The sequence below is a fragment of the Channa argus genome, chromosome 23, assembly GCF_033026475.1.
Source record: "Channa argus isolate prfri chromosome 23, Channa argus male v1.0, whole genome shotgun sequence".
Lineage (NCBI taxonomy): Eukaryota > Metazoa > Chordata > Actinopteri > Anabantiformes > Channidae > Channa > Channa argus.
Genome location: NC_090219.1, coordinates 3,105,189 through 3,125,081, shown reverse-complemented (window position 1 = coordinate 3,125,081; position 19,893 = coordinate 3,105,189). Strand labels below are relative to the sequence as shown.

Sequence of the window (19,893 nt, the reverse complement as noted above, 5' to 3'; positions counted from 1 at the left end):
CTTTCTATTGTGGTAGTAGTTGGACAAACCCTTGGTCACCGTATTGGAATAAACTTTACTGTTGTGTCACTGCATAAATCCAACGTAGTTCTGTCTGTATACTGTGAGCAGTATAGTGTGAGCAGCCTGGCCCACCACTTTATCAGCACAGTAGGAGCATAACTCCTTGCAGACAGGCTGTAGAGGTCAGTATAAAGATACTAAATGATCCCATAAATATTGCAAAACGACCAAAAACCCAGACAAAATGAGCAACAAAAAAGGTAAAAAACTGACAAGTACTACACACAGACACACAATATAAGACACAATAAAAAATTAAATTTTACAATGAAATTCTACTTAACTCTTCAATTCTAATTTTAATTTAAACATTCTCTCTAAATCCTGCAAGGATGAATGTAGCATGTGAAGTTTTTTGTGTGTGCCATTTATGTCTGCCAGTTATTAAATGATAAGATGATACACAAACCTATAGTATGAGGCTCACAGAAAACTTTATTTTGATATACAGGTCCACGCACTTTCATAATTCCTCTTGTTAAGACTTATGGTTAAAAACAGTCACTGAGTAGCTAATTACACAAATGTGACATCTGATTGAATCCCACACTGTGCGTGGTCTGCTTGCCACTTAAGCACACGCACTGACACCTGCGTGGAAAATAAGGTGCCCGTGTTGTTTCCAGCGCCACACACAGTTTTGAGCACTTGCCCATCAGTGACGCATTGAGAGCCAGGCCTCGATTCAAACTGCTGCTGACACACAGCTGCTGCAGTGAACAGCAGTCCTAATGAGACGCTTTCATTTCTGCAGATTGTGTTTTCCAACAATCATAACCAAACACTTGAGTGTGTAATCTACATTCCTCATATGGATGTGGGTGTGTTAGCAGGCTGCGTGTGTGTGTGTGTTAAATTGAGCAGAATAATTTTTTTTTTTATTGTTTTTTAAATAAATACAGTATCAAATCTTATTAAAGCAGTTTATTTAATCTCAAGTAATTGAAAAGAAAGAAAGCACTCGAAAATGTAATATCTGTCCACTGCTCTTACATTACATCTGTTCTCCTTTGTGTTCAAGTAATAGAAAAAATAATAGTCTGTAGCCTGCTTCCAGCACTGCCTGAGACAAATAACTGCACATTACACATTAACAGAAATAACATTCACATGGGAATGAAATCAGCCCATATCATCACGCTGTCCAGATACTTTTTAAAGATTTTTTTTTCCTGTGGCTTTGTTGTAAGAAAATACGTCTGGTTCTCAAAAGAATATTAAAGAAGCAAATAGGTTTGTTCATTAACGCTCCTAATCCACCGCTCTCCTAAAGTCGGAGCAACATGATGCACAGCCTATTTTAATGAGTCATTAGACTGTAGGCCCACCACGGTCTGCACAATGATGACCACTGCTGTGCTGCCAGACTGTACATCCAACATTAACACCTTGTTCAGAAAGTACACCGACTGAAAATATGTGAGCAACATTCATGATTAGAGATTGTAACCAACTTAAGAGGTGGATGTCTGGATTCAAAGAAGTGTGTTGGTGTTTATGTAATCTGCTGTTTAGTTACTGGGGACAGTTTGTGTCACGTATAAATAATTAGTTTAACTCAACCCTCTGAGCTTCCTGTTGTGGGATTTCCTTTAAAAACCACGGTGCTGCTGGCAGCGACTGAACATTTTGCCCATTTTTGGAGAACATTTCCATCTTTGTGCCTATTTTGGGAGTCTGAGCTGAGCAGCTCCCATAAACACTTCAATGTAAGACGGGACACAGAGTAATACAAAGGAGTTTGCTTTGGCCTTGTACTATAGAGACTCCGGGCAAAGCAATCAGCAGCTCGATGCTTCGTCCATACTGTTACTTCAGCTCAGTGCCGTGTGCTCTACAGTATTTGCCAATGATGGAGAAGCAGCTGTTAAGGACAGTCACATCCTCCCTGATTCTCCCCACTAGTGCTAAAGGTCCTGCTAACATTTAAGGTGTTTCTTGCTGGTCATATCGTTCCAGATGCGGTGCATCTCCTCGGGGGAAATCTGGTGGACGGTGACCACTCGGCGGTAGCGGCAGAGGCTATAGGCCATCTTCCAGTGGTTGAAGCCGCTGTTCTGAAATGGATGGATGCCGAGCTTACGAAGGCACACTCCCACATATACATCCTCTAGGTGCAGCAGCCGGGTATGTAACGAAGTCTTGTATATGAGCTCGGCCACATCAGCTGAGAAGACGTATCCGGTGCCAGAGCAGAAAGGCGGATACTTGCTCTCTGGGTACAGATCCCTGGGCATGTACCACTTGCTGCGCATGTCTCTGATAGGCCCACCATTGATGACGTAGCCGGTGAAGTACCTCCTCCTGGGCTTGGTGGTGGGCTTCAGGAGGTTGTAGATGAGGTTCTCCATGTTGACGAAGATGTCACTGTCTGTCTTCAGGACATATTGAGCCTTAGAACAAAAGGTGGCCATCCAGCGCATGCCCATCAGCGTCTTGAGTGTCAGGTTGTGGTAAGAGTCAATAAAATCCTCCACTACAATGTCATGAAAGATCTGACTCTCCTGCTCCACCATCTGGTTGAGGACTGCATCAGTGCTACGGCCCAACAGGAAGAGCGTGACCACGCGAACATCTGGGAATGTGCTCTCGTCACCCCATGTCTCTCTGATGGCCTGACGTGCATCAAATTCCTTGTGGGTAGTGCTGATAAGGATGACAAGGAAGGGAGGCTCCGCCTCGCACTTCTTGGCTTCATTGATGAGATAGCCGAAGTCATGTGGGTTGAGTGAGCGTGTGCGAATGTTGCTGAAAGTGGCATTCTTGTTCACCTGGGGTGTCTTGCGTATAGGTATATTCATCTGGCCCACGTATGACGTGGAGGGGCGGGACACACTAAGGTACCACAGAGCACTGGCCCAGCAAACCACTGTCAGCAAGTATAAGCAGGAGACCTTAGAAGGCATCGCTGTTCACTTAGCTGGTGTTACCAGTGGCAGCAGCGTTGGAACTGTTGAGGCCACAAATCCATGGGTTGCGTTAGATCTGGTGGAGCAGCTAGAGGCTGCCTCCACAACACAGCTGACATTAATTTAAGGTAATGGACTTGTCCACTGTCTAGTGTTTCTGTTGTGATTGAAAAGGAGCACTGCAGATATTTCTTATCATGTCCAAAGCCTTTCTGTCTCAGGGGAATGCAGGGATGATTTCAGCTCTTGGTGACAGCATCTGAAAAAGATGAGAAACCAGACAGTGAGAGGCAACACTGATCACAATAGCATAACCTCAGCAGTGTGATAAGCATAATCCAAACAACGTACTCCTTCTTTCAAGCAAAGAAACTCTGAAATCAATGTGACACATTTAAATATATTTTTATTCCCTATTCGTTACAGCCCATAACGTCAGTGCAGTGGCAAAGCAGACGGCACTGTGCCACAGCCAGTTCTCCCATCATTTCATCAGTATCTGATAAGAGCTTTGTGGTCTGAGGAAAGTGAATCTCTTACAAACTCTCTCCAATTGACAGAGCCCGCCCTGGCCTCGCTTAGACAATTTTCTGTTTGCAATGCTGTTTATCTCCTTTTTGTACCCCCTGGACCAGGCACAACCTGGCAGATCAGAGTCACTCCGTCTGTCTGAGAGGTGGAAGATGAGGATGAGGAGAAATGAGGCAGTGAGGGAGAAGGATCAAGCCAGAGAAGGTGAAAGCAAAACGTTCTCATGGGGAATCCACCTCTTATTCCTCTGGTATAACCCCCCCTCCCCCTTATATACTATCACCATTTCCCTGATCGCTTCCCATTCTTACGCTAACTTGATGTCAAACTGAACTTGCCATGTGGGCTTTAGATATTTTTGTGTGTAATTAGCTCCTCCTTTGCCAGGACAGGCGCTGCCGTGGAACTGCAGCAATGTTTAAATTTGTGGCTCTAATTGGACACACTGACAGGCCATAAGGGGCTGAATTTAAGCTCTAATTAAGGAATATGCTGAAACCGGGGAATTTATTATATCCAAATGTTGTGCACTTTATGTATTTAAGTGTCAGTTTGCATTTAAAGGCAGTGATGGATAACCAATTCACAGGATTTCTGTAGTCTGAAAGCCGAACTAAATCTAATCCTTTTCAGACAGATTTTTATTTGCTACACACATAATCTCCTTTGATGTAGCAGCTCTGCTTTTATTCTGAGGGAATCTTTTTTTTTTTTTACCATGACTGATGATGAATAAGAAAACTGGTATAGATCCTATTAGAGATAGTAAAATGTGCAAAGATGCCGGTGTGTTTAAGGATGTTGTGATAAAAAGGACTCATTTCTTCACCAGACTCCAGTTTGTTAGGTCATGCACTGGTTCTTTTTATCAGGACTCCCCCCCCCCCACCATTTCTGCTATCTCTTTCCTCTCTTTCTGGAGCAGAGTCATCAATCTCACGGTCCAGTAAAATCCATCTCATCATGGCTGCTTTTCCACACCTCCTCCTTCTCCACCCTCTCAATCACTGTCTTTCTCTACCTCAGTGAGTGTTTGATCCATCTTTATATGTATCACTACCTCCCTCTCTTTTCCTCTTTCTTTGTCCCTCTCTCTAGCCTTCTGACTTCAGTCTCATTTTAAGTTTCCCACTCAAATGTTCTTTCTTCACATCACTCTGAACTACCTTTACCTTAGGTTCTACCACAATCCATCTCACTAAACCCACTCAATCTCCCCGACTTCTCCCTCTTTCTCACTCCCCGACAAAATCACTAAATCATCACATTCATCCCCTTTCCCTGACCTCGCTCACCTTATTCCACCCTCTGTCATTTCCTGATAAGGTTCTATTGGCTTCATAATCCTCCAATATATTTTCTGAATTAATGATACCCGAACCTCCCCTCAGAGCAAATTATAAGATGGGTGTATTGTTTCATGCTGTCTGTCACTTTATATTACAAATAAATAAATACTAAATAAATAGTAATAATCAGTCACAAATTGAGAACATAGAAATTCAGGTGACAAAAATATTAATTTGCCTTAAATATACACAATACCGCCACCACCAATAATAATAATAATTAGAAGACGACGAAGACGAAAAAGAAAAAGAAGATGGAAATATTCAGTAACTAATTCTTTAACTAAATGCTACTAATTCAACTCTAAGGAGAGACATTCACTGCCAGATAAAGGTTATGGGATGATAACTGGAGATTTTTGCCAGGCCCTACATCGGCTTTAGTAACAAATTGTCTACACTGCTTTATTTGCTATGGTAAATAGTTTTATTCTGATACTGAGACTGTAATATACTGTAGATGTAAACTTACAGTATAAACAGTATGCAGAAGTTTCGCTGATTACGAAATATACAAAAATCATACATTTTGGCTTTTTGCAATGATTCTCTCATGCCTAAACATGAATATGTAGCCTGTAAGCTTAGCAAAAAGACAATAAACGATGGAATTTAAGCCAGACTCAGATGAGGTTATTTTCCTTATTTCACCAGAGTTGGTTAAAGTTGACTACAGTGCTGCAGTGTGTTGATCTTGGTTATGTTGAGCTGGTCTCTTTAGTGGTAGAATTTAGTGCTCCAGTCTACTAACATTAGTCTGTAGATGACAAAAGAAGTCACAACATACTTGTTTATTTAGTGAATGTTTTACACTGTCTGGATGCTGTGAATGAATACACTTTGAATACACTTTTGAGACAGCAGTGTCAGGCTTACATAAAGCATTATATGTTAAATATAATGTCTGAACATCAGCATCAGTCAGCTTTATCTTAAGTATAGACCAGAATCTGATCTTTGTGATCCAGCATCTGAAGCACTTTTTTGAAAATTTGATTTTTGAATTTGGAGAGTTCAGCTGATGGTAGCAGCATGTGTGTGATGTCTGTGTCTGAATCTCATTCTGACTAAGTTAAGACTCTAAGAAAAGGTTCATGGCAAATTGTGTGACTGAGAGAAAAAAAAAATTACTATAAAGAAAATAACATTAACACTTTCCATAGCAGTACATTAGATGGCTTGTTTACATTTCTTGAGGATGATAATGTCACACAGAAACGTATGTGTTAGTAATGATCATCATGTCTATCCAGCTGATAAAAGGGCAGCAAAACATGTCAATGAATGAATAAATGCAAAAAACCACAGTGCAGTGAAAACAGGCATTAATTTGTGAAAATTAAGGAAAGTAAAAAAACCTCCAGAATGTAATAATTACAGTTATTATTAACACTCAAACACAGGCTTTTTGCTAATGATCTGCTAATCTGAAGTGGTTGTCATGACAGCAAAGTGACAGCCAATGGGGTGGGAGAGAAATACAGAGAAAGTAGAAACTGTTAGGAAACAGTGGGAAAGAAAAGCAGTCAGTCTGCTGTACACTAGCATAAAGGGCTAAAGTGTTTTTAGCGTAACCCACAGGGAAGTCGATTTAGCAGGCTCAAACTGAGCTCTGTTGCATAGGTGGTGGCTCCATTATGTCTCACACTGACTCCAAGGCTCCACATTATGATCACCTTCGTGTGGAGGTGCTCTTAACAGTACTCTGGTACAGTGACCAAACATTTATCCAGTTCTTGAAATCTAGTTGCAGAGAGAGTGGGTGGAGACTGCGCTCTGTATCACTCTACTGTCTTGTGCCCAGAAAATGAATCAGCTGACAGTGCATCCATCTAATGTACAAGAGTTTTGATAAATGTTTTAAAGTTTTAGTTGTTTTATACGTTTTTCATGCAAAATTCCAAACATCCTCCTACTCTAGCTTCTCAAAAAATAACATTTTTGGCTTTTCTCTGTTTTACTCTAAATAAAAAATATTTGGCAAAAAATGCTATTTTAAAACATCACCTTGGGCTATGTGATTGTCATTTTGCAGTACTGTCTAACATGTTATTGACAAAATTAAAAATTGGTTAAAGTTGTAGCACTTACATATATGTGAAGGTCCTGCCATAGGCAACAGTAAAGCAGCAGAATAGAGCTGCCAGGTCAAAAAGTGAGTAAACTTTAACTATGAACGAAACTAAACTATGAAATCCAGACCAGAACCTGTTATGTTACAAGTTGAGGTTTCTTTGGTTGAATACAGACGAAGCCAATGAACTACTGTTTTAAGCCTTCTTTACTTTACAATCCTACATTGTTCTCTACTAGTAGAACACAGACATTAAGAGTTTTATAAGTCCAGACATAGGACTTTAGGAAATGCTAAAACGTACTAATTGTCAAGATACAAGTATTTTGGCTTTTTGTCAAGTTCCTTGTTTGCCCTTTGTGCAGCTACAGACACACAAAACTAGGGATGCTCAATTATAGCAAACATTTTAATCAAGATTAACACAATTCCTCACTGACATTGGAAACATCATACATTTACTTAACTTAAAAAAACTCAATGCTGGATTTTCGTGGACTCAGATATAATTCAACTGAAAGTACACCACTGTAAAGGATAAGAATGCGCTGAATTTGTAACACAAGACAAAGCAAGAGCATCATAGTGCAATCAAAAGTGGCAGAATTAATTCTTTTATTTTGAATATTTTTTGTTATCGTTGGAAGCGATATTTGTAACTGAATTAAATGTTTGATTGTGCAGCTCTTTAGTAAATGTTGCACAGTTACCTCCGTTTTTACAAGAGATATCTATTAAACCTGAATTGAATATGTCATTTGAATTAGTTCTTGAGAAGCAATTAAGACTACAACCTTTGCAGAATGAGCCACCAGTTGTCATCCCCTGGATGACTTCTTCACTTCAAAACATGTCATCCTGCCATTTTTTTTGTTTAAATGACATCATCTAAAGGTGCTTTTTAATTTAGATAAAAATATATGGAGAAGTGTTTTATTTTAAATAAAGACATTTGGAAATGTTTTTAGCTAGAAGCAGCTCTCTCTCTCTGTCTCTCTCTCCCCTCTCTCTCTTTATATACACATTGTTGCCCATAAAGTTGGAATAAAATATTTTTTACATCTCATGAAATTATTGTGACAATGTGAGTTATAATTGATAGAGTATATCTTCTCAAAACTTTATTTATCAATCTTTACCAAACATATATAATAAAAAATAAACCTTAATTAACCTTTGCAAAAAATAGGAATGTTACTAAAAACAATGGGCAATACAATAGCTTTATTTAATAGACAGATGCTCTAGTTGCTGACACAACTAGAAGATGATGACTAACCCAATTCACTATTTTCCTTGATGTAGGAAAATAGTGAATTGCCTCTTTAACCAGAAAAGTATAGGCTAATTAATTATTAAAGAACCTAACACCCACAGCCCTACTGTTCACTTTTCTAAATGGTGCCTATGGTATTTAGTACCTTCTATTGTACTTTGTGCCAGTATGATCAGTTGCTTTGAGAGCTAAAGTATATAGCAGCACAAATCAGTTATAGATTTTACTATAATATGTCTGCCTTGGAGTCACCGGAACTTACAAAAGATGTGAATCATTTGCTCTGTTGTCTTTACAATCAAGTGACCTCTATAAGCCAGAGCAAAGGCTTGAAGGCTACAGAGATGTGGGAGTTTACGTCTCGTTTAATGTTGCACCAGATAATTGATTGTGGTCATTAGTGCACCATCGAGTGACCTTGCTTGAGGGGAGTGCGAGAGGGGTGAATGTGTGTTTGTGATTCAGTTAGGAAGCGAGTAAGAACAGAAAACAAAGGCTACACAGACACTTAATAGACTGTAATGTCTGCTGTCTTTATTAAAAATATGTGTGAGTGTGAGAGATGAGCTCAGAGGGCAGACACATCTGAAGGTAAATAAATCATATCCTGAGCTCTGGGATGACATCTCACATTCACGCTGTCTGCTTCAATATTGCAGATTTAATGACTGGCAGAGGAAAACAGGAAGCAGCCTCCATCACTTGACTGCTGATTTAAGCAAAGCTGTCAAAAGCTTTGGTTGTGAGAAATTCTTTACATTGCCGCATTATGAAGCAGTAATAGTATTTGAATGCGAGGTGTGACCTTAAGATATACAGCAGCAAAAAAATAAATTAAAAAATGAATAAAAGTCTAATAGAAACAAAAAATTATTGCTTTTTATGTCTGAAGGTGGAAAAATATGTTACTGGTGACTAAATTATATTTATCCAGCACATTTGCCACTGTGACTCTAGTGTATTTGATATTGTCTTACATTGCCTGTGTTTGCTTGATGATTACTGAACAAACAGCAGCTTCCCTGGAGGGAGCGACTCAAACACACTTTCCCTCTCTAACGTTGAAACAGAACAGACTCCAAGGCCACTGACAGGTGCATGTAGATGTTGTGATACTGGAGGCATGCGGATGAAATTAATGTGATGCTGTGTTTCTGCCCAGTATTTTTAGAATTTGCACCACGATTCAACTGTGGTTTTCCATCATAGAGGTAACTAAAAACTTAAACAAATCCAAAAGCTTTTTTTCAATGATGCTGACGTGTGCTGTCTATAGCCACATACAGTAACTTAACACCTTATCTCAAACTCCTGCTGTTGAATGTGTGATAAGCTCAACAGGAGGTTTATAATTGTCCACTGTATAAAAAAACCTCTTCTGTTCTGTGTTTGATCCTCTTTTCCTCCAGTCTTCTGCCAAGTCTAAAACCCATTATGTTAGGTTCTAAACATTCAAAAAAGAATTAACGCAGGAGGAATTTGGCCAAATTAGTTCAAGTCCAAGCTAATATGAAAGAGGCACAATTAAAATGTCAGGGCTGGTGGCTCCCAGTGTGGCACTAGCTATGCTTTTTGTTCCTGGGTAATAAAGGACTCAATGATTGTTGTGGAGCAGCACAGCCAGCCGTATAGTCGGTATTACAGGCCACAGGCTGGACACTCTAGGCTTAGTGCAAAGCCTCTGAATGCAAAGCAGCTTAGGAGTGACAGAGGAAATGGGATATCAATAGCGGCCAACAGATTTGGCTGCTGTACAGAAGCCTGATGCTCCAGCCCCACTTCAGCGATGAGTTGAGCCCAAACTGTGCTGGGGCATATCAGTCTGCGGCCAAGCAGCAGTGCTTGCAGAAAAATCTCAGCATTTGTTTTAACTTGCTCATGTTTGCCTCAAGGGATATTGAAATTATTGCTGAAAGTTTAGTTTCCTTAACTTAAGAAGACAACACTTTATTTGTGGTAAGCTGTGACTCCCACCCATCTGGTGCCTCACGTAGGTTAAAAGCAATAATGTGCAAAGGCTGCTGGATATGTAAGCAGGGAAAAAACATGGGGTTTGGTGCAGAAACACAGCTGTGTTTCATCATTACTCAGTCAGTGTTTTCTCAGGGAAAATCAGTAAACACACGGACGCAGGTGCAGCCGGTTTATTTTGTGGTATCATGGATTTCAATGAGAACCAGCGCTGAGCATTGCTGAGGGTGTTCTGAGCAGAGCCTTTCATAGAAAACAGCTTTAGCTGGTTCCCCACAGCAGCCAGACCTGTGTTCAGAATGCTAAGCTCCCTCATATATTGGAAATGACAACTTGATTCATGCAGGTAATACATTTCACTGTCCGACTGGGTGACATTGCTGTACCCGTACAGTATTCAAGCTCAGTGCTGCATGGGGGTAAGTGGGGACAAAAAGACACTGGCTTTATGTTAATTCCACTGAGTTTCTACTCAGCTCCCAAAATTACAGTATGTGATACCAGGTGTGGAGGACAAAAAAGAAAGAAAGGTATAAGCAGGTTTAGCGTTGATATGACGAAAACAAACTTCTTATGGTAACAACCTACAGATCTGGCCGTAGACATCAATTTTACTGTATTGGTGAAACATATCAGCTATAGTCACTTAAGAGCCCAGGTGCCCCAGAGGCAAGGCAGTGTTAGCTTTTTTAAACTTTTACATTATGCAGCGTGCACTTTTGCTGAGCACACACACTCAGCACTTCAGCAGTGGCCAGCCACACATTTGTGCACTCACACCTGAGAGCTGTTTGGTTGTTTAGTACTTTGAACAAGCACCATTTTCCTAAGCACTTACAATGAAGCAATTCAGTGGTTAGCTCCTAACACCAGAGCTTGGTGATGAAAATTAGGGTTATATTAGTAACTTTGTGCTGCCTGCTGTTCTGCTGCGAGACGCATAAACTTCCTCCCAACTCGATCTCCAAATCTTTTGTCAACAGAAAAGTTCAAACACAAAATATAAAGTCATCCAATCAGACATATATCTAAAGCTCTAAGAGCAGCAGTAAGTAAACCCTAAACTGAGCCCACACTCTATATGGAGAGTTCCTGACAGGACTTAGCTTTTCTCAATTTAGTCTCCGATACTTACAAGCAGTGGAACAATAAGCATGACCTGTGGAGTACATCAAGGCTCCATAATTGGCCCCTTCTGCTGACCTGCACATGCAGCAGTTCCACAAAATTTCTAAAAACGTTAATGATATACTTATGCAGATCCACTTCAGTGTAGCACACTGAATATTTCAGATTCATCTCTTGCAAAATAAACCCAAAGTGGTTTGTGTAATTGTTTGTGTAATTTCACTTATCTTCTTAAAAACTGGTTTTAAAAGGAGAGCATTTGAAATCTATTTACTGAATTTCATTACCAATAATAATGTCATATCATAAATTGTATTTCATACAGTAGTACCTCATGTACCAATTCAACTGGTCTGTGATTCTTATACTAAAGACAGCAGAAACATCAGAAAAACATGACTTTTACACACAAAAAAACGGTCTCATTCTCATTAATTTGTCATTTAACATACTGTATTCTTTACAATAAATTGTTTAATTCTTCCTTGTAGAAGTTTTAGTTTCAGTCATGTCAGAAAACCTATAACTCTTGTGTCTCTTAGAGTCTCAACGGATGCAGAAGTCCGGGAAAACAAACTGAGAAGTCAATCAATAAGCAGCAGCCTGCAGTGGAAGAGTAGACACACCATGATACACCAACCTCTAAACCCCCCCTCCATCATCCCCCCACCTCCTTCTATCACTCAAACACTGACCTTAAACCTGTGAAAGTGTCTACAAGCATCTTCAACACTAAAAGCAGCAGGAACAGCAAGTGTGTGATGAGCTTGTAAAATCTCTGCTATTGATTCATTTCTGGAGGGTCTCTCTGGGTGTTTCTCTGTAATTTTATTTTCCCTTCGTTATGTCCTTCATAAAGAATTGTGTTTTGCTCTGGCCTAGGGGATTGAAACAGAATTCCATAATACTGTTTGAGTTTAATATCCCTCAAAGCACATACTTTAAACCACAGATGAACATACATGCTGGGTGAGAGTGCAAAAGGAAAAGTGACTGAGACAGCTCTGAATTATGACAGCTGGAAATATTCAGATGACAGCTAAAATTCCCATTCAACTGATAACGACCTTTCTCCCATCGAGCTCCTCTGTCCAAAAGGCGGCAATTTCTATGAGGATAAAAATCCCAGGTACTTTGTGATATGAATTACACGTGAATTACGATATTCTTATGAAGCTATTCACTCCAAACCTGAAGCAACCACCAATTGAAAAAAGTGGCTCTTGAGCTCATGATGGATGGGACAAAAATTGAGATAAGCGACGTCCCATTCTGAACACAAATAGGTACTTTCAGCACTTATGTGATCAAATTAGATCCCTTTCAGTACGCCATCCTCTCTACTTCGAGCATAATGAATGATGATTATAGGTAAGCTCATTCTGGGGAAACTAACCCCAGAATGAGCTGAAGTCGTAGCAAAGTGTTTGGCTCAAAGGATGGGTTCACAGTTTTTCCAAGAGTGTCTTAAAACAATAGTCCATATGAAGACTGAAAGGAAATTAATTTATTTAACCATTCATCCTGTTCATACTGCTCATGGATAGATCTTTTCCTGAAATCATTCAATGGAAGTGATGGGGGAAAATACACAGCCCTTTTTCTGTGCAATACTTTATTTTAAGGCTTTAGCAGAGTAATAACTTCCAAAGTTGAAGTGTTTTACTACACGATTCTCTCAGTTTCCTTTACAGATTTGTAGTGGAAGTGAAATTAATAAATTGTTTGTGCTAGAATGACTGCAACAGTGACTAATTGGGAAGCTTTTTAATACAGCTTGCAAAGATGGAGATCTATGAAAGCCTGTATGAAATCAATTTGAGTAACTCAGTGCTTTAAGAATTCAGCTATTGCATCTGAGCTATTACTTTATCTATTGATTTTATCAAACAAAAATAGACACAGAAAATGTAATATGTTTTACTGAAATACAATGGTAGGAAAATACTAGTTATGCTATAATTCCCCATGACCCCACATGATGTCCCCTGACACCTCAGTACCCTATTCTCTGCAGATGATGGATAAGCTCTGCAATTTTAAAAGACCATATGCTCACCAGTGCCTGTCAATTCAATTAGTATCAACACACATCTGCTGTTCACAGACACATGCAAACTGTACTCAACACAATTTTCTGTGGAAAACCTCCCAAGTTGAGCTCTAATTCAAGGCAGTTAATTAACTTCTGGATGTCTGAACAGACACATGCAATTTTAGACACACACACACACACACACACACACTCAAATTATTTATATGAACTAATTTACCTCGGAAAGCATCTGGAGCGAGCTGATGGAGACACACCGTAGCTCATTGGCTAAGTTGAGAAGATTGTACATACAAATATAAGGACAGTAATCTCACAAGCACGTTCACTAGCAGTTTCATCAAACAAGTTTCTCCAAGTATGTCTGAACTCACAGGACTCGCAGAACTCGGTAAGCTACACACAGAACCTTTTTCTTCTACCTTGTTGTGGTCCTCACCACCTTGTAGTCAGTTCCTCTGCTCCAGCTACCATGTCACGTCTGCTGCCCCCTTCAGTAGCTGAGCTGAACTGCATCTCTCTTTAACAAACCCTTAGCATTGCATTGTTTCCTTGACCATGGTCAACAAGCTTAAAAGGTAAACTACAAACGCTACCATGAAAGGCAAACTATCAAAACCATTTGATGTCATAATTGACATCCTAATTCTAATAACGTCATCAATACACAGATACATCACAAACACACATTACATAAAAACAATTACATTACACACAGACACACATTACATAGAACAAATAACTAAACTGTGGACCCTTACACCCATACACACAGTGTTAGAAGTAGTCCAATGGCACCATTCCCCTACTTCACCCAGCAGCCTCTATGAGGGGGCGAGAGAGTTATCGCAAACATCATCTCTGATGGCAGACAGGTACAGCATGGAACCGGCTGAACACATCCCATTATATAGCAGGGCAACTGCTAGATAACATATGACTCCAGGCAACAGGGCTGTTGGGATAAGAATGTATGCGGAGCCAAGGCAGAGATGATGCAGACTGGCAATAATGGGTTTTTTATCTGTTCACATGCAGATGTCTTTTCATGCAAAAAAAAAAAGAAAAAAGAAAAAGTAATGGTCTCTATTTTTAAGGGCCTTACTGCACACACAGATATACACACACCTGCTTGAGGTCTTTGCAGAACTCATGTTACTTGGTCTGTTGAACCCGTGAGCTTAGCAGATGCCAGGTGAAATGTCCCATGGTAATAACCTTGTCTCCAAGTCTGTTCACCAAACAGACACACACACAAACACCCACACACACTTAAACACACACATCATTGCCACTGCTGATGGCAGCACTGGCTGAGGACATGCAGCTTCAGCACTCCTTCCAGTAAATAACACTCCTGAGAGGCACAGAGAAAACCACACACACACACACACACACACACACACACACACACACACACACAGAGCAGTGTCTCCAGAACTGAGGTCTGCACTGTGTTCTACATGGTGCCCAGGCATAACTAAACACAATTAGCAGAAAGAACCCCACAAATATGAATCTAAACATAGAAACATTTCTCCACACTCTTCTGCACAACCCCATACAGTAAACATGGTAATGCTGCTTTGTCCTATTGTTCTACTAGTCTAAGGAGGTTCAGGACTGCTACAAGCTGAAAACTGGATAATTCAAAGTATAGGAATTTAACACACTGAAGTAAGAACTGTAGCCTCCTTACTTTCACACCAATTTTTTTCAAAGGTGCTTGATTCTACTGAAATGAAAGTAGCATAATAAGTTTAAAATATTTGTATAATATTCATAAAAACTTCCCTTATCACGTCTCTGCCAGTCTGCTTAACTATGTACTACATTGCCTGTGTCCAGCTTATGAAATGCAGTCAATCATTGGTTTTTATTTTTTGCATCATTAGCAAACCCATAAAGGACCACAGAAGCACTTGATACTTAAATGTTACTGAATTATCCTCATAACACAGTGCACAACTCTCCGCACTTAGAAAATGCCACAGCCACACTTCTAGTTGTGGAGTCCCTGCCAAATGCAAAAGTGCTGGCCCAGTCCTCTGTTCTTCCACAATCTATCTGCAGCATCTGAAACTACATCATCAAATGAACCTACCTCCTGTCCGTACTCTGAGGTGAACATAGATGGGGGAACCTCCAAGGTATTTTGACAGGGACAATAAACCAGATCTCATTGCCTCTCCACAAGTGTGCCACATGGCTCAGTTCTTGTTCCTCTTCTCTTCTCTATTTATAGCATTTCCCTTGGTTCAGTAAACCACTCAAAATGCTCTTCCTATTAAGTCTATGTCAATGAGATAGTTCTTCCTGTCCTTTCCACCGCATGACTCCACTGTCTCATCACACATTTTTGCCTGTCTCTCTGATATCAAAGTCTTATGCGCTTGAAAAAATCTTCACTTTCTCAAAAACGAAAACATTTCTTCTGATGGCACTTTGCTTTCAGTGTTCTCTCCCTGAAAGTACCAATGTCTGTCTGTTCCTATTTTGCTATTTTGTACCTCATAAGTAAATTTTGACAAAAGTGTCAGTAAAATGACTAAATGTATATCATACTAAAGTATTCTAATGCTTTAGACAGACTGGTTAAATGTGACTGTGTGAATCTAAATATCTATTATTTGGCAGACATAGATAATTTGATTTTCATTAGAAAGACAGACTTCCTTTTAAATGTCTCTCTTTTTCTCTGTTGCCTTAATCTAATTTGTGCTACTGAATCCATGATGTGCTATCCACGCATCCTTGGCAACTCGTTTCATCTGCTATAAATCTGGCTGGTATTAAATTGACAAGGTATTTAAATTGACATGGTGCATTTGCATAAATGTAAGTTAAAATTCATATTGCCAATATGGTGAGCTAAAATAAATGAATATTCATCTAGTCAATGTCTTTGGAGGAAGAAAAATATTAAAATAAGGGACACACGCTTCTCTCTCCCTGCACACACATGCTTAAAGCTCACAGTACTGCATAAATCAAGGGAGGCACTTTACGGCTCACGCATGTGTGGATGGCGTGATAACCCACAGCTGCCTCAGGCCCTTGGAGGTGAGGCTGCTATCTCCAGCCAGCATGAGGTCCGGTCAGGGGCCATGCTGCTCAGTATGCCCCTGGTAAATAAATGATTCCACCTGTCAGACCCACTAAGCTTCAGATTCACAGAGGTGAGACACCGGAGAAAGCATGTCTTTGAGTCAATTTTTCTGTTTATGTGTGATATACATGTGTGCCTGTGTGTTAGAGAAAGCAACAGAGTGCAGAGCAAAGTGTGTGATACTTTTAGTGAGTTTGGCTTCGACCCAGAGCCTGACATAAATACACACTGTAGCGTTCATTGTTCTGTCAGCCTGTCAGACAGAGTTTGGCTAAAACACACACACGCACGCATGCACCCCACGAACATACTCAAATGCAAGCACACACACTTCTAACCCCTGTCAAATACATCAGTAATGGCTGACGTCGTATTCAAAGAAGTGATTTTAACCCTAAACTGCCTTTATGTGTGTCTGAAAAGCTATAGGTACACTTTATGAGTTCAGATGAATTGGTTATAGTCTGTAATCTGTGCTTGTACACACATTTGTAAAGTGATGGGCAGGAACTACATCGTGAACAGGACAATGGAAAGGTGTGCATGCGTGTTTAAAATTATGTGGACATGATGCCAAAAAGCTCCCAGTGGGTGCTCTCCATGGTCTCTGCCTCGCAGAAAGGGCAGGAAAACAGTGAAGTGGTTCTAAAGTTCAAATTCTATTTTGTTCTATTATGTCTATATGTGCTGCAGCACAGACATTTTTATGGTCCTATTAATATTTACTGTAAGTTCTGCTGTAGAGAAACAGACAAGCTTAACTGGTGTGGATACTCGCTGACTGTACCTCCAGCTGGGAGTCTGGAATTCTGAATTCCATTTTAATGAGAGCTTTCCAAACCTATTCAGCTGTAGGCCAGGCTTTGACAGAGGGGCATTGTTCCAAAGGGGAATGTAAAAAAGACTGAGAAAGAGGGAGGAAAGAGAGTGAAGAGGTCAGTCTATCAGACCAAGAAAGAGAGAGGAAAATTAAGAAAAAAGAAGATGAGCCAAACTGTCCCATAGCACAAAATGACAATAATACATCTGCAGTGCATTTAATAGGGTTGCTGATCCATACAAATGACTCAACAATTATTTTGCCAAGTGCTGAGCCTTCAAGTTTCAAACCTTGTAAATAAAACACTATTATATTGCTCAACACCTCTTTAGATTCTTTGTTTAAGTAGGAATAAGGAGATATGCAGTGAAGAGGTTTAAAGTTAAAGCTCTGATTGGTAAGTCTTAACAGGTATGTTAAGGTAATGTATGCAATAGATGTGAGAAAGGGAATAGAATTTTATATTTTCCTTAATAAGAAGCGAGATGCCTCCAGTGTTTCTGTTGGACCCTCTTTGAAAATATGAATGAAGGAGCAATTTGCTAATATCTACACCTACAGTACATCTTGTTTCGACTTAAACATATAGGACTGGCCAGATTTGAATTGTTTTGGTGAGAGAAAGAAAAAATCTGACACAGTGTTATTCAGAATTTTAAAAATTGTAAATAAAAATCCAAACCTTTCCCTGCATTCTCCACAACTAAGTTTTTTCCACAACCATCCCTTCAGCAAAAGAAAAAAATGTTTTCCCATAAAACCCTTAACAGAAAGGTATGTGTGTTCTTTTCCTGTGTGTCACTGATGACAGGAAGTGATCTAGTAGCAGTCTGACTGCTTCTGACGGCTGTCAGACGGGAGATCCATCTGTGTGATTAGCTGCTGGACTGTCTGTCTTTTCTGTGCGACGGATCGATGTGCTGAGACATCTCCTTCCTTGTCAAAGATGGCTCTGTGTGTGTGTATGTGTCCGTGTCCAATATCCGTGCGTGCAAATTTGTGGGAAAAGTACATGAGTGTGTGAAGAATGTACTGCAATTTATCCTACTTTATTCTTCTAATTCTTTCTGAATTAATCAACAACCAAACAATGAATGAGGCACTGATGCAAAAAGATACAGATATAAAAAGCACTTACGAGTCACTTAGCTTTCGTCTTTTTCAAAGAGCCCTAGTTCTACATGTGACAGATGAAACCAAAGCCACTTCGCACAGCATCACTGATTAGTCCAACTCTTTTTGTTAGCCCTGTAAATGTATACTTATTTGTTTTAATAGTTCATGGTGTACTGTTAAAAACAACTTGCAGTGATTTGAGCAGAATAAGATATTTCACAAGTCATTTCCCAGTTTCTTTATCTTCTGTGACTCATGATCATTCCTCACACTGGCCAACTCTCTACAAAAACTCTGAACCTCTTACATGAAACACGAACACTTGTTACCTAGAGATTGTCCCTGCAGCAGGAGCAGAAGTGGAGGTCATCATGACCCCAACTATAGGGAATAGGAATCGAATCATATCTAGGAGTAGGTTTTCCTGACTTTCTATTGCAGTATGTCAGGATTGCAAAAAGTTACACATCAGATTTACAAGGTATCAACCTGCAAACTGATACAAGTTAAAAACTTGTATTTTTCTAACTCTAGATTACATAAAAGACTACAATTACTGAATCTCCCTGTATGTCTCTGCAAACAAGTCGCAGTTAGCATGCATGTCTCCTCAGATTCATATGCTAATCAGTTCATACTTAAATCCAAGTTGACCTTTGTGGCAGATGTAATGAACCTTAGGGCGTTGCTGTGGTATCTTGTTTACAAAAATAGGCTGAACTTGAGGTAACAGTGACCTTCACCTTTGACCACCGAAATAAATGCTTTAGTCCTGTTGGAACTTTTTGCCAAATTTGAAGAAGTTCGTCCAAGGCGTTCTTGAGACTGGGGTGGACAGAAGGACAGACATACCAAAATCATAATGCTGCTCTGCTGCTGGTATAAAGGCATACAACTCCCACATTTTCACCCTCTAATGACTTTGTCCATGATTTGGTAGCATCTATTTTGATTTTGTTGTGAAATGCTCAAAACGTTACTTTCCTTTTAAACTGCTTGTACTAAAAGGGACAAGTTCCAGGGGCTACATTTTGGCACCTCTCAAGAGGTAGTTTCAGATCAATTACTCACCCCCTCCACAAGCATGGATGTTTGTTTAGGCTGCTGCCTCTAATTAATCAAGCTAACAAATCAACCTAAACAACCAAACATAAAAGTTTACCCTAACCCCTCTTATGACTTACAGGAAAGTCTCTTGAAAAAGTACGCTAATTACAGTTGGTGTACTGGACCTTCATTGTTATGGGAACAAAAGAATGCAATTGTGAATAAAGAACCATTGTGGTTTGGTTCAGGTGAGGCACCTAAACAACTTTATTAGTTTTAATAAAAAAGTGGCCTAAAATTTGTTCTACCTTAAAGTCACAGGACTTTTTCTTGTTGTCATCAACTTCCTTCTTTGCATAAGTGACAATTATTACAGCTGCTATGGGTTTTTTACCTATAACACATTAACATTGGTTGTAATAACCTACAGGCATAAATGACAATGAC

The 19,893-nt window shown here is 39.7% G+C and overlaps 1 protein-coding gene across 10 annotated transcripts in view; it reads right to left on the bottom strand.

The window, feature by feature from the left end:
- Positions 1-972: 972 nt before the first annotated feature.
- LOC137108762 (beta-1,3-galactosyltransferase 1-like) overlaps positions 973-19,893 on the bottom strand; it is a 100,275-nt gene continuing 81,354 nt past the window's right edge. For all 10 annotated transcript variants that reach the window (XM_067493765.1, XM_067493761.1, XM_067493763.1 and 7 more), the window contains one exon: positions 973-3,231. In XM_067493765.1, coding sequence (XP_067349866.1) covers positions 1,983-2,969 — 987 coding nt within the window. In that variant the 5' untranslated portion in view covers positions 2,970-3,231 and the 3' untranslated portion in view covers positions 973-1,982. The remainder of the gene's footprint in view (positions 3,232-19,893) is intronic.